The 14,918-nt window shown below is 42.7% G+C and overlaps 1 protein-coding gene across 1 annotated transcript; it reads left to right on the forward strand.

Annotated features, from left to right (window-relative positions):
* Window positions 1-2,951: 2,951 nt before the first annotated feature.
* Window positions 2,952-14,899, forward strand: LOC21409223. Its single transcript, XM_024177067.1, has 14 exons — window positions 2,952-3,078; window positions 3,273-3,348; window positions 3,496-3,609; window positions 10,211-10,308; window positions 10,415-10,498; window positions 10,610-10,746; window positions 10,863-10,935; window positions 11,105-11,150; window positions 11,269-11,378; window positions 11,478-11,585; window positions 11,711-11,770; window positions 12,271-12,332; window positions 12,815-13,127; window positions 13,233-14,899. The coding sequence occupies exons 1-14, from the start codon at window positions 3,022-3,024 to the stop codon at window positions 14,544-14,546; spliced, it is 2,652 nt and encodes an 883-aa protein (XP_024032835.1). The 5' UTR covers window positions 2,952-3,021; the 3' UTR covers window positions 14,547-14,899.
* The last annotated feature ends 19 nt before the right edge of the window (window positions 14,900-14,918 follow it).

The following is a 14,918-nucleotide window of genomic DNA, read 5'->3' on the forward strand; positions in this document are numbered from 1 at the left end:
CGCAAATAATACAATATTTGTGACGACATGTCATCGCAATTACTCCCCGTTAAATAATAACTATGTCGTCGCTAATAACTTAAATGTCGCCGCAAATAATTTTGGAGCACAAATTTTAATGGTGCGGATTTTTACCGCCAAGGTAATCCATTTTTTGCGACGACAAGTCGTCGTAAATAATAATATATTTGTGACGACAAATGTCGTCGCAAATAATTTCATGTTATTTGCAATGACAGTTTCTCTTTGAAGTCGCAAATAATCTTTTTAAGATTTCACCAAAAACTAAATGCGGGAAAAATGATTATTTGCGATGACATTTTAAATTTATTTATGACGACAATGTCGTCGCAAATAAGTCTGATCTAATATACCATATCTTCTTCCTCTTCATTTTCCCCTAACGCTTTCTCTCTCTCTCTCTGCCTCTTCTTCCCTTCGCTACCGCCGCCGCCCGTCGCCACCGGCCCTCTTCTCTCTCTCTTCCCTTCTCTCTCTCTCTCTCTCTCTCTATCTTCCCTTCTCTCTTCTTCCCCTTGCCGGCCCGCCCCCGCCACTCCTCTCTCCTCTTCTCTCTCTCTCTTCCCTTCCCTTCTCTCCCTCTCTTCCCTTCTCTCCCCCTCTTCCCTTCTCTCTCTCTCTTCCCTTGCTCGCTGCCACCGCCGCCCCGCCGAATCACCCATCGCCGCCTCACCGTTCGACGTTTACCGGTATGTTTTACACACTCCGGTAACTTTTTTTTTTATTGTTTTTATGTGTTTTGTTGAGTTGTTTGTAAAGTGTTTGTAAAGTGTTTGTAAAAATGTCTAAATGAGGTTTCTGAACATTTACTATGAGACTGTGTAAATGTTAATTTATGACGTTAATTTAGAATTATTTTTGAGCTAGTGGTTAATTTATTAATTTACATAATTTGTTAACATAATTAGATTTAATGCCGAGGAATGAAATTTTTTTTGCGTATTTAAATATGTTACTCTAGATGTTAATAAAATGTTAATTTCAGTCACGTTAAATTATGTTCGATGTTTCAATTTGATGTAGGCGTTTAATTTTTCACCTTCGTCACTGTTTGCCCGGTTCCTCCGATGTAATCCCGCTATTTTCAGCCCCCGTTTAGTGGGTTTGAACTTTGTAAGTTTTTTATATTTATTGTACTTTTAGTTTAAAATTGTTGTAGTTTTTGGTTGTATGAATTCGGGATTATGATTTTGATATTTGAACTATGATTTTCTTATATTGTTAATATTTAGTATATGTTTGTGATTCTTGTTCTGGGTGGCACATCTTGCAGCTATGGTGTGCCGAAATCTTTTGAAGTTGTTTTTTTCTGCAAGTTTAGATTTTTGGATCATAAGAAAAATAAGCCGTTATGTTACCGAAATTTAGTTAGAAAACGAGAATTTTAATAAGTTCATTAACAAACTTTAATGAATAAAATTTAACAAACTTTAATTGATGGCTAAATTGCAGCCCAACATCCAATTACCTACGATTGATCGTCCATAACCAGTTGACCTAGACGCTCCTCTGCCTCATTCAGATGATGACGATCCTGATGATGATTTAGATGCTGGCGATGCTGCAAACTTAGACGATTAGTTCCGTTATATGTACTTTTTCATTTTTCACTTTATTTAGACTTTTATATTTTTTTGAACATTATATATGCACTTCATGTAGTATTCATAATATATTTTATAAATTTATTTAGATTTACTGTTTATAATATTAATTTATATTTCACTTTTAATGTATCTTAATAAATTCTATTCAATATGTAACATAATAATGTTTAATTAAAAATATTAAAAATCAAATAATTGCCATTTTTTAAAAAAATATAAAAAAATTAATTTTGGTTTTTTGCGACGACTTTTTAGACTTGTCGTCGCAAAAAAATAAGATTATTTTGCGACGACAATTTGAAATGTCGTCGCAAAAAATGGATCATATCACAAGAAATTGCAATGACGTATTAGTGATGATTGTTGTCGCAAATACATTTGCGACGACACTATGTCGTCGCAAAAAACATTTTTGCGACGAATTATTTACGCCGATAAATTTGCGACGACGCGTCGTCGCAAAAATCCTTATTTGCGACGACATTTGGGTTTTTGCGACGACTTTTTGTCGTCGCAAAAACTCCTTTTTCTTGTAGTGTGTTAACGAGATATGTTATGCTAAAAAATTTAAAAGGACTTTAGGCCAATTTGAGAATGCTTTTGGGCCTAAATTATTGGCCAGTTCAAAAATACTTTTGGACCTAAATCAACCCAGTCTGGGTGCTAAAAACAATTGGGTCAGACCAGAACCCGACCAATAACAAAGCCCGACCAATCTAACAACTCTCAAATTTAGGATCACGTTCTAATTTTTTCACCGCAAGTGATCTAAAATAAGGAGGAAAATAAGCAAAAGTGAAAGATAATTTAGAAATTAAAATTGGAGAGAACCTTAACAAATTTTATATCGTTTTCTATTAATTGCAATTTTCTTAGTTTTTTCTTTTCCCCTTTTTCTCTATATAATATTTTGACATTTTTTATTAGTGTGTATTTAATTTAAGGATTCGTGTCATGATTCGAATTATAATTTGTGACTCGTTACAATATTTTTTCTTATAAAAAATACAAAAAATTGAGAGTAATTATAAATCATAATTCTAAATGCATCCACCAAACGTTCTCCGGTCAAAATTAATCTTCTTCGGGTCCACCACATTTGGCGACGGTGCAGATGAGGCCAACGCGGCCACAATCCCATCCTATTTTTATGACAAAGTCCGGGTCCCTCATCAGCCATTTAAAAATGGGCCCACTTTGTCAACGGTGGAAAAGCAACTGTCGCAAGAACTTCGTATTTTTGTCGTTTTTTTTTTTGGGTGCTAAGGATGTAATATCTGTGTCGTTTGTGTTACTATGTTCACTCATTTAGATAGAGAAAAATAAGAAGACGAAGAAGAACATGCGCGAGAAACATAAATAAATAAATTAAAATAAAATCATTCATGGGCCGATGATCCCCAAGATCTCATCCTCCTCCTCTCGCCGCCTCCTCTTTTCTCTTCAACGGGTTAGTTTCTTTTTCCTTTTTTATTAAAAAGAGAATTTTCGCGTTGTTTTCTTTGAGCCATTTTCTCGAACAGTTTGTGTGCTTGGGTTTGCTAACTCCGACCCCTTTTTGTTAGTGTTAAATTTTTCTTTTCATTGACGCATTTTCTCAAACAGTTTGTGATCATTGTTTCCTAATTTTTTATTTTGTTGCAGAGATTCTGCCATGCATTGGCTGAAGAAGCTGGAGGAATGCCACCCAAAATGAGCTCACTTTTTGGAGCTCGCAAAGGTGAATCTATATATATATATACACACACACACACACACACACACACATATATATATATATACAAACACACATATATATTGTTATAGTTATTATATATAGTTTTGTTCAATTATATTTGCTAAAGTAAATTCTTTTTTGCTTTTTTAGCTAACACGGTGTACATGAAAAAATGGAAGATTGTGGATTCGAGAGCTCTTGGGATAGACCGCAGCGTGGTACCGTCATCATCATTGACTGTCTTGAAAATTCTGCGGAATCATGGTACAATTTTATCAATCTTTTGACTTTAATTAAGTGATATTTCCTCTAATTTCATGATAATTATGTTGTTAATCTATCTTACATCACAACGTCACAGAATCTGACTCGTAATCCTTATATCCATATGTTATGTGATAAAAGTTTAGGATTTTGTTTCTTAACGACCAACCTAGGAGCTTGGAAAATCCTAAGTTTAACTTGTCAAGCTTGACAGTTAATTTATTAGGACTCACTGTGTAAGGGACCTGGTTAGTTTTCACAGCCAAACACACACACACAGAGGCACAGCGTGGAAGATAAGAGAAATCAGGGAAGCTTTTATTGAATTCAACAGCCAACTACGATTACAGAAGACAAACGACACGATAGACCCGGAGATTTCGAGTACTCCGGAACTCTCAGCCACCGTCATTCAGTACAACAACCAAAGAAAACTCGACCCCTGCCCTAATCCCTTCTAGCCCCCCAAATACCCTGATTCCAGCCTTTGCCACGTCACTACCTAGCCACTTTCTAAAATTACTCCTTGACCCCCAACTTTAGTCTTTTTGTCGCTCCTAGCCCTCCTAGTGTAAACGTTTTTCAATACCGGTCTGACAATACCCCCCCTTCAAGATCAACCTTGTCCCCAAGGTTGAAGTCGGGAAATTGGTGATGAATTGAGTCGAGTGGCTCCCAAGTCGCCTCCCCCTCCGGCAGCCCCTCCCATTGAATGAGGAGGTCCAAGTTAGAAGGGCCTCCAGCATGAGAATAACGGGCTCGCAACACGGCTGCCGGTCGAACCAAGAGCTCGAGCTCCTCTGAAAAGCTGTGGCGGCAGGGGCTGACTTGCTGGGGTGTCGCCTCGAAAGGCCTTGAGCTGTGAAACGTGGAAGACCGGGTGGATGTGTGCGTCTTCCGGAAGTAGGAGTCGGTACGCCACGGTACCAATCCTCTCAGCAATCTCGAATGGACCATAGTAACGAGGAGCCAACTTCTTATTACGCTTCTTGGCCAAGGACTTCAGTCGGTACGGACGCAGCTTGAGGAGTACCCAATCCCCAGCCGCAAAACTGACTTCTCGCCGCCGCTGGTCTGCAAAATGCTTCATGCGTTGCTGCGCATTCACCAATTGTTCCTTGAGCTCTTCTAGCATATCGTTACGTAGCTACATTTGCTTGGTCACCTCCTCATCCATTGAAGGAGTGTCCTGGAATCGGTACAAAACAGGTGGATGCCGGCCATACACTATGTAGAAGGGTGTATGATTCGTCGAAGCATTGTAGGTTGTGTTGAACCAGTACTCAACCCAAGGAAGAAACTTCAGCCACGACCGCAGCTTAGCCCCAGTGAAGCACCGTAAATAAGTCTCCAAACAGTGGTTGACCCGCTCGGTTTGGCCATCGGACTCGGGATGATAGGCTGAGCTTGTGCGCAACTGAGTTCCTTGAAGTTTGAAGAGCTTTCTCCAAAAAGAACTCGTAAAGATAGGATCATGGTCGCTCACAATCGAACGAGGAACCCCGTGGAGCCGAATGATCTCACGTACGAACAGCTCCGCCACAGACTTCGCCGTGAACGGATGAGCAAGGGGGCAGAAATGTGCAAACTTGGATAACCGATCCACCACCACTAGGATTGTGTCCCGTCCCTCCGATTTAGGGAGACCGCCTATGAAATCCATGGAAATGTCCTCCCAAATCCGGTTAAGAATTGGAAGGGGTTGCAACAGCCCCGCTGGCAACATAGCCTCGCTTTTGGCGGTTTGACAAACTGTGCACCGAGCCACATAATCTCTTATTTCCTCTTTCATGCCTGGCCAAAACACATTGCTTGACACCCGCTTATACGTGCGGAAGAAGCCCGAATGGCCACCCACTACCGAGTCGTGGAGCTCGTGCAACAACCGGGGTATCCATGGGGAGGAATGCGGTAAGACCACCCGTCCTTTATAGAGTAACAACCCTTCCTTCTCACTGTATCCATCCCGAACTTGCTCCCCAGCCAATAGTTTTGCGAGCAACCCCGAACATTGGCCATCCCCCCGCTGTCCCCTCCTAATGTCCTCCATATCCAACCGCTGGGGAATGGACATGACAGTCAAAGTCATTGGCTGCTCATCATCCCTCCTAGACAATGCATCCGCCACTCTATTAGCGGCTCCCGGTTTGAATTGCACCTCAAAATCATACCCCAGAAGCTTGGTAACCCAACGCAGCTGCTCCGGTGGAAGCACTCGCTGATCCAATAAGTACCGCAAACTTTGTTGGTCGGAGCGGACCACAAAGCGTCGCCCCAACAAGTAGTGACGCCACTTTTGTATGGCAAATGCCACTGCCATCAACTCCCTCTTATAAACCGACTTTAGCCTACTTGGCTCCGAAAGTGCTTTGCTAAAATAAGCAATGGGCCGGCCCTCCTGCATAAGGACAGCCCCCGATGCGTCGGTCTCGATCACAAATGTCTTGTTGAAGTCCAGCATAGCCAACACTGGTAATGTGGTCATGGCCCTCTTAAGGGCCGCAAAGTGCCTGCCGCCTCTTCCTCCCAGCCGAACCCCCCTCGTTTGAGCAAATTGGTCAAGGGTCGTGCAATCTCACCGTAACCCCGCACAAACCGGACCCCCGCACATCTCGAATACACTTAGGGGTCGGCCAAGAGTTAATGGCGGCCACCTTGGAAGGGTCAGGCGCAACCCCCTCGCCCAAAATGATGTGGCCGAGATACTCCAAGCTATGGCGGCCAAAAGCACATTTCTTCAAGTTAGCAAATAGCTTCTCCCCCTGTAACATCTCTAGTACCTTTCCCAAATGGCCCCGATGCTCTTCCATAGTCCGGCTATATACTAGAATGTCATCAAAGAACACCAAGACAAATCGGCGTAGGAATGGGCGGAAGATCGAGTTCATAAGGGCTTGAAACGTCGCCGGTGCATTGGTAAGGCCGAAAGGCATCACGAAAAACTTATAGTGGCCTCCGTGCGTCCGAAAGGCGGTTTTCTCTACGTCATTCTCATGCACCCGTATTTGGTGGTATCCTGCTCTCAAATCCAACTTCGAAAACACCTTCGCTCCGTGGAGCTCATCTAGTAGCTCATCGATGACTGGGATCGGAAATTTATCCGGTACCGTCAATTGGTTCAGAGCTCGGTAATCGACACAGAAGCGTCAACTCCCATCCTTCTTCTTTACTAAGATTACCGGACTAGAGAATGGGCTGCTACTAGGTCGAATGACCCCGGAGGAAATCATGTCGGCCACCAACCTCTCAATCTCACCCTTTTGGAAGTGCGGATAGCGGTAAGGTCGAATGTTAGGAGGGTCGACCCCATCCTTCAATACAATCCGGTGGTCATGTGCCCGTTTCGGGGGCAACCCTATAATTTCCTCAAAAACAACCCTGAAACCCTCTATCACCTCCCGCAACTCCCCCGGTATGATTACCGAGTGCTTATCATCCTCCCGCCCTACCACCTCACAGAGTTCCCCCACTTGTGTGCCCCCAACCGTTCGGGTTATCGAATGAAAGCTCACGGGTGTACAACATAAAGCGGTGTCCCCACTCCAACTCACCCAATCGTCCCCCACCTTGAATTTCATGGTGAACCGAGACCAATCCGCCCGCACTTCTCCCAAGGTCCGCAACCATGTGACTCCCAAAACAATGTCCGTGCTTCCTAAATCAAATAGGAAGAAATCTTCCACCACCGTGAACCCTTGTACGGACAACTCCAGGCCTCCACATACTCCCTGTTGCTTGAAACACATGCCGTTGCCGACTTGCACCCCGCATTTGGTCGACAAGTTACAGGGTAACTTTAGTTCTTTCACAATCGCCTCCGACACAAAACTATGAGACGCCCCACTGTCAATCAACACCACCACCCCTCGGGAGCCAATTGTGCCCCTAACTTTTATAGTTTTTACTGAATTAAATCCCATCACAGAGTTAAGGGAAAGGTCTACCTTCTCCCGCTTGTTCAGGGATCGGAGTTCCCCTCCTCCTTCGGGTCGCTTTCCCCATCCGACGCGTCCTTGATGGCCAGCAATAATTGAAGTTGTTGCTTGCTCTTACACCGATGCCCGGGGCTGTATTTCTCATCACACTTGAAGCACAGTCCTCTTGCCCTCCGTTGCTGCACTTCTTCCTCCGACAAACTGCTATAACCCCTCGCTCCTCCTCCCGGATTATGGGTAGCGGACGTTGCAGCCCGTCCACGACCGATCTCCCCGAAGGAGGCTCCCCAAAAATGGCCCGTGGCCACTAGGGGTCTCACTAAACGAATATGACCATCCCAAACCCCCAACGCGACTGCTCTTCCACCTTCCCATTTTTTCCACCGCCTCATTCCGATCTTCAATCTGCTGGGCCATCTCCATAACCTCTTGGAGAGCCGTCGGCTTATGCATTTAACCTCGGCACACACATCCTCCCTAAGACCATTCAAAAAACCACCCATGTAAAAAGCTCTCGGCGATCCCCGCACCGGCGAAGACAGCAGTTCAAATCGGTCTAGGTAGTCCGCCACTGACCCCGCCTGTCTCAACGCCATAAGCCTCTCCATCGGATCCCCCTCCTTTGTTCTACTAAACCTCTTCAAAATCACTGCCTTCAAGTCCCACCATTCTCCGAACGGATCCTGAGAATCCGTCCATCTGAACCAGTTCAATGCTCGCCCTTCCATACACATGGAAGCCACTGCCACCTTATCCCGTTCCCGCACGTCATACACGTCAAAATATTGCTCAGCCCGGAATAGCCACCCATAAGGGTCCTCGCCGGAAAAACTCAGCATCTCCACTCTCCTTCCTCGTATTTCCCCTCTACCCCAACCTTCCGACGTCTCAAGCCACTGTCCCTGCTCCCAATCCCACGGTTGTCTGCCCTTGGCCCGCCTAGGTTCATCCTCATTCTCCTCCCAAACCTCCCCAACTCGGCGGCCAGGAACCCCGCCCACTCTGCTGCCATTTCCCCATACCCTAGGGTCGAGGTGATTACCCCGCCGTGCCCCCATAGGTTCCCGTTCGAGACTGGGTTCCCGGATGAGGCGACCACCCCTTTCTCTCGGAGGCTCCCTGACTGGGTCGGCTTGGCGCTCCCACCCCAGATCCGGTGGCCAAACAGGACCACGCCTCCCTCCCCTCTCGTCCAGGCCACGTCCAACCACCTCCGCCGCCTCGCGTGGCCGTCGTGTGACCTCCGGCCCTCCATCCCGTGGCGGCGCGACCTCGTCTGCGACTGGGTCAACGACAATCGGACCTCCCCGACGCAGATCGCCCGGATTCGGGCCATTTCGGCCACGCGGGACCACTTCCCCTTGCTCCGGCGCGTTCTCTGACTGAGCTGGCCGTCGACCCATGAGATCTTCCAGCGGGCGCAGTACCTCGTGGACCCCGCCGATCCGGTTTCTCATCTCCTCCCTCAACCCACCGATTTCTTCCCGAATCTATGGAATTTGCTTGGCCGTCAGGGACTGCACCACTTCCTGCACCGCTGTCAGCCCCTTCTCTGCCGCGACCAGCCTCTCCGGATCTGCCGGTTTAGGCGCCATGGACCGTAATGCTCTGATACCAGTTTGTAAGGGACCTGGTTAGTTTTCGCAGCCAAACACACACACACAGAGGCACAGCGTGGAAGATGAGAGAAATCAGGGAAGCTTTTATTGAATTCAACAGCCAACTACGATTACAGAAGACAAACGACACGATAGACCCAGAGATTTCGAGTACTCCGGAACTCCCAGCCACCGACGGTGGATTCAGTACAACGACAACCAAAGAAAACTCGACCCCTGCCCTAATCCCTTCCAGCCCCCGAAATACCCTGATTCCAGTCTTTGCCACGTCACTGCCTAGCCACTTTCTAAAATTACTCATTGACCCCCAACTTTAGTCTTTTTGTCGCTCCTATCCCTCCTAGTGTAAACGTTTTTCAATACCGGTCTGGCACACTGCCTTTCTGATTATTTGACCTAGTTTGTGTGTTAATGCTGTTCTGTGTTCGGTTTCTGTATGATTCGCTTTTTATTGTGAGAAGTTGAGCTTTCATGTGTTTGTTCATAAGGAATGAACAAACACATGAAAGAAAGAGAGAGAGACTGTGTTTTCTTGAATGATGAGGTACTCAGAGAAGTCCATTCTTGTAGTGTTATTGTACATTCGTGACTAACTAAATGGAGTTCCTAAGTTTTGCAGTGTTAATCAGAGAGAGAGAGAGTCTATTTTCTTGAATGATGAGGTAATCAGAGAAGTCCATTGTTGAAGTGTTTTGTACATTCGTGACTGATTAAATGGAGTTCCTGAGAGAGAGTGTATTTTCTTGAATGATGAGGTACTCAGAGAAGTCCATTCTTGTAGTGTTTTGTACATTCGTGACTGATTAAATGGAGTTCCTGAGAGAGAGTGTATTTTCTTGAATGATGAGGTACTCAGAGAAGTCCATTCTTGTAGTGTTTTGTACATTCGTGACTGATTAAATGGAGTTCCTAAGTTTTGCAGTGTTAATCACGAATCACCAACTAACTTATTACTGCTCATTAGAAAATTCTAATGGAGTTCCTATGATATAGAAGAATTCTGGAATTGGGACTCTTAACTATCTTAACACGAAATAAACAATGCAGGTTTTGATGCCTACTTAGTGGGTGGATGCGTGAGAGATTTGCTTCTTAACAAGATTCCTAAAGACTTTGATGTTATCACCACTGCTAATCTTGACCAGGTAATTTTTTTCACTGCTTTAAGATTTTTTTTTTCTTTTTTCGGTTGCAGTAAATGCATCGTGTTACAAGGTTCAAAGTTTTAACTCATTGCTGTCATCTTATCAGATCAAGAAGCAATTCCGTAGAGCAATTATCGTTGGACAACGATTCCCGATATGTAGAGTCCATATTCAAGGTTCTGTCACCGAGGTTTGTTACTGTATTTCTTAATACTTCTTTGCACTTTTGCACCTTTTGCAGTTTGCAGTGCACTTTGCATAATTTCTAACATGTTACCCACTCCTCCAATGTATGAGATAGGTGTCTAGTTTCGACACAGTGGCTAAACAGGATGGGGAAAAAGAAAAACTTGATTTCTCCGAAGCACCACAAGGCTGTGGAAAAAGAGACTTTATGCTCTGGAGAAACTCCTCGCAGCGAGACTTCACAATTAATAGGTACCTTTTGCAGAACATGGCTGAGAATATAAGAAACTCTCCTTTTTAGCGGAACCTGTTACTTTATTTACATTGCCGTCTAACTAGATTAATTTTCTGTAAAATTGTTGAAACAGTTTATTCTTTGACCCTTACTCAAACAAAATATATGATTATGCCAATGGAATGTCAGACTTGAGGTCCTTAGAAGTGAGTTTTCTTGTCCTGTTTTATTGTTTCTGCACATTCCCCCTATAATTCTCACCTTCTATTTTGCTACATAAGTCTTATCTTCTCCTTTGGCTTATAAGTTTAACCTTCTAGTTCATGTTTGAAGTTTACTAATATTTTTTCATTGTTGGGTAAAAATTGAACTTAGCTACGAACATTAATCCCCGCAAAAGTGTCATTTGAAGAGGATTGTGGTAGGTTTTCTCCACCCCTTACATATTAGTGAATTTTTTGGCACCATAATTTTTTGAGCCAAGTGCTGAATTTTGTTTCATAACAACTAAACTGGACAATTCTGTGGTGAAACTGCAGCAAGAATCTTGCGTGGCTTAAGAATTGCTGCACGTCTAGGCTTGTCATTTTCAAAGGACACTGAAACTGCAATTTATGATCTTTCTTCGTCCATTCTGAAGTTGGCCAGGGTATCCAAAGAAGCTAGAGTGAAATGATATCTAGCTTTAATGTTTAAGATTCTTTTTTTAACGTCATTGGTCTTGAAATAATATTCGTTCTTCATTCAGGCCAGAATAATGATGGAGTTGAACTATATGCTCTCATACGGAGCTGCTAAGCCTTCACTTTGTCTGCTTCAGAAATTCAATCTCCTGAAAATTGTACTTCCCATCCATGTATGTCTGTGCGTGTGTTTTGTTTTGTTGTTTTTTTTTTTCCTAATTTTTTTGGAGTCCCAGTATTAGAGGACAGGCTTTTACTTATTATTTAAGCTTGTAGCTGGGCCCTATTTGGATTGCAGGCAGCATATCTTGAGCAACAGGCTAGCAAGAAATCTGATGAGAATTCTTTAATGTTGATGGTAAGTACAACTACTGAAATATTATTTAGAGAAGTTGTGGAAATGCTCAGGAAACTGAGATTCCCCAAACAGAGAAAAGTAATATTTTTAAAAGGGCAATCATTTAACTATTTATTTCTTTTCTGTACTTCATAAGACCTTAAAATGACTCACTATTTGAAATACTCTTGAGTTATATCTAAGAAGTAGTAATAACGCAATAATCCTTGGTTTTCTAGATTCCAAGGTTTGGGATTATCTTTAATATAGAAATGATGTTTCAATGTGTTTGTAAGTGGCATTATATACTTACGGATTGAAGGAGTGGCTGTTAGAAGTCTAGTACAGCTTTTTCTTTAGCAGGACTTGTAATGTGATATTCTGTTCCATTTGCTGTTATGCTGGTTGCATACGTACCATGTCAGAATCTGGTTTCTTTCATTTTAAGGCAGGTCAATTAACATGCTATTTAAGTGCTCTCATAAGGCTCTGTTTTTTTCCCTTTTTTTTCCCCCTAACAGGAACTATTCTTCAATTTGGATAAAGTAGTTAGCTGTGATCGTCCATCTGACTGCAGATTGTGGTAAGAATAACTTTTTTTTTTTTTTAACCTTCGCCAAATTGTTATGTCGAAATTAAGCACCTCTGTCTCATAGATGTATCGTGGGTAATTTTGTTTCAGAGCATGTAGTTTGATTCTTGTCAAATTCTTTTGATTTTTCAGTTGTTGACCCAGCTTTGTACAATGGAATAGATTTGAGGACTAGTTAAAAAGTGTAGTTGTTTTGATGTTTATCATTGTACCTAATAAAAAATGACTCCACAATGTAGCTGCAACTTAAGAGCCACTAAATCATATCCAATCGGATTGCAAAATTGTCTGTATAAACCATATTTCTAAGTCTAGTGTAAATGAGAAAGGGAATGGTTGGATGTTAATCTTTTTTCTTTCTAAATGAGAAACAATATCGGTATTATTATATCTGCGCATTCTCTATGTTATGTAATTCCACAATCAAGGTTGTCTGGTGTGTCGATGCTGATTATTTTTTGTCTAATTGGCAGGGTTGGATTGTTGGCATTTCACCTTGCATTAGTCAATAACCCTCAAGATCCTTTTGTTGTTTTGGCTTTTGCGTCTATCTTCTATCATGGAGATTGGAAAGAAGGTATTAGATTTGCAAAAGAAAATGCTGAAGTCAAAGTTAATTTTGCACCTGAGCTCTCGAGATCCTTCACATTCAAATCCGACAAACAACTTGTTGAAGAAGTTTCTCAATTAGCTTCTTTTGTGCAAGATTCTATAGATGTTTTAACCGATACTGAGAGTCTTTTTGAATCAATGTCCAGTTACCCAACTTCCCCATGCTCTGGTTTGGTTAGTATATGTTATCGATTTATTATTTCAACCTGCATAGTTTGTACAGTATTTTTGCCTAATTAAATATGTGCCTGTGGTGTAATTAATGCCATAATATTTCAGGTATTTGTATCAAAGAAGGTAGGGCAAGATGTTGCGGTACTTTTCGAATTGCTGGTGAATCATATTGGATGTTATGAGAAGCGAAGGGAGAATTTTGATGTTGATTACCACTTGCTTGGAAAGGGTTATTTGTGGGAGACAAGATTTGTTCTCGGCAAAGTTATTCTTGAGACCATGGGCTGTGCAACTTCCCAAAGAAAGGAAGAGGCTGTCAAGGAGAAGAGCTACCACGAGACCATGGATGAAAATTGCAACACAGAACTTTCTTGTCTGGTGAAGAAGGAACTGCTTGTCAAGGACGGAAAACCGAGCATTTTAGTAGATGCTTCTGAAGTAAAACAAGAGTTGGCCAAGAAGCGCAAGTTGAATGTTGATAACTGTATCCTTTCCGAGTGGGAGACAACTCTAGGGAAGGAATGGATGACCGGGAGAGAGATGTGCGAGGAGACAGGTAAGAAGCAACAAAAGGTCGATGGAACAAATCAATTATACAGGGGTGAGTTGATTTCGGTGCCAGGAAACTTGTTGGAGAAGACATGTCAAGTACCAGATGACGAGCTAATTGTAATTGAGAAAAAGAAAGAGGACGCAAAGACAAAGAAGCGCAAGAGTGAGGATGAGAGGCCTTTGGTGGTGGTAGAGAGGCAGCACTTACTTGAAGAAGATGAGGGGGTAAATGAGAAAAAGAAAGGGGAAGTTAAGAAGAAGAAGAAGAAGCACAAGGATAGTGAGCCGGTGGTAGAGAAGCACCATATTCTACGAGATGAAGAGGTATTCGAGAAAAAGAAAGAGGATGGTAAGAAGACGAAGTGCAAGAGTAAGGATCAGAGACCTTTGACGCTCAAAGAGAAGCACCATATTCTACAAGATGAAGAGGTAATCGAGAAAAAGAAAGAGAATGGTAAGAAGAAGCAGAAGCTCAAGATTAAGGATCGGAGACCTTTGGCGCTTGAAGAGAAGCACCGTATTCTACAAGATGAAGAGGTAATTGAGAAAAAGAAAGAGGATGTAGAGAAGAAGAAGCGCAAGAGTAGGGAAGATCAGGGGTCTTCATCGAAGCACCATAAACTACAAGATGTTAGGGTCATTGAGAAAAAGGAAGGGGATGTTCATGTTATGAAGAAGTGCAAGAGTAAGGAGGAGAGGCCTGCGAAGGTCGTGGAAGTAGAAAAGACTTGCCATACAGTAGAAGAACATAAGGTAGCACAAGAGCGGGAGGCGGTCCGAGTAATGTCACAGGGCAAGCGCAAAAAAGTAGTGGTAAAAGAAAACGGTAGTAGTAGTCGTACATTGCTTTCTGATCTATTTAGGTGAAGTTATTTAATTCCAGTTTACTAAGCTCAGAGGGCAGGGCAATCCTGTTTTGAAATAGCATTACCATAGAACTGACTACTGAGAAATGATAGGTATGCGATACATCGGTGAACCGGACTTCCCTCTCGTCTTCCTTCTATTTTGGTTAAGATGGCTAAATTATCTTTCTTGTCTATGCTTGGTATTTTCATTAGATTATGAGTGTAACAATAATATGTTCCTCTTGAATTTAATTTTCAGAGCTTTTTGGTAGTCATAGCTCATAGGTAGTAGCATTTTTGGAGAAGCATCTAGAGTTATATGTAGGTGCTGTTGTATTCTTAGTAGAAGAAACACGGGCAAAAAAAAAAAAAAAAAAAAAAAAAAAAATTG

The sequence above is a fragment of the Morus notabilis genome, unplaced genomic scaffold, assembly GCF_000414095.1.
Source record: "Morus notabilis unplaced genomic scaffold, ASM41409v2 Scaffold384, whole genome shotgun sequence".
Classification (NCBI taxonomy): domain Eukaryota; kingdom Viridiplantae; phylum Streptophyta; class Magnoliopsida; order Rosales; family Moraceae; genus Morus; species Morus notabilis.

Bases quoted from the DNA above. Each gene is read 5' to 3' on its own strand.
- LOC21409223 (XM_024177067.1), top strand. From the start codon at position 3,022: ATGATCCCCAAGATCTCATCCTCCTCCTCTCGCCGCCTCCTCTTTTCT. The intron at 3,079-3,272 runs GTTAGTTTCTTT...ATTTTGTTGCAG, and splicing joins TCCTCTTTTCTCTTCAACGG to AGATTCTGCCATGCATTGGC. The intron at 13,128-13,232 runs GTTAGTATATGT...ATAATATTTCAG, and splicing joins CTTCCCCATGCTCTGGTTTG to GTATTTGTATCAAAGAAGGT.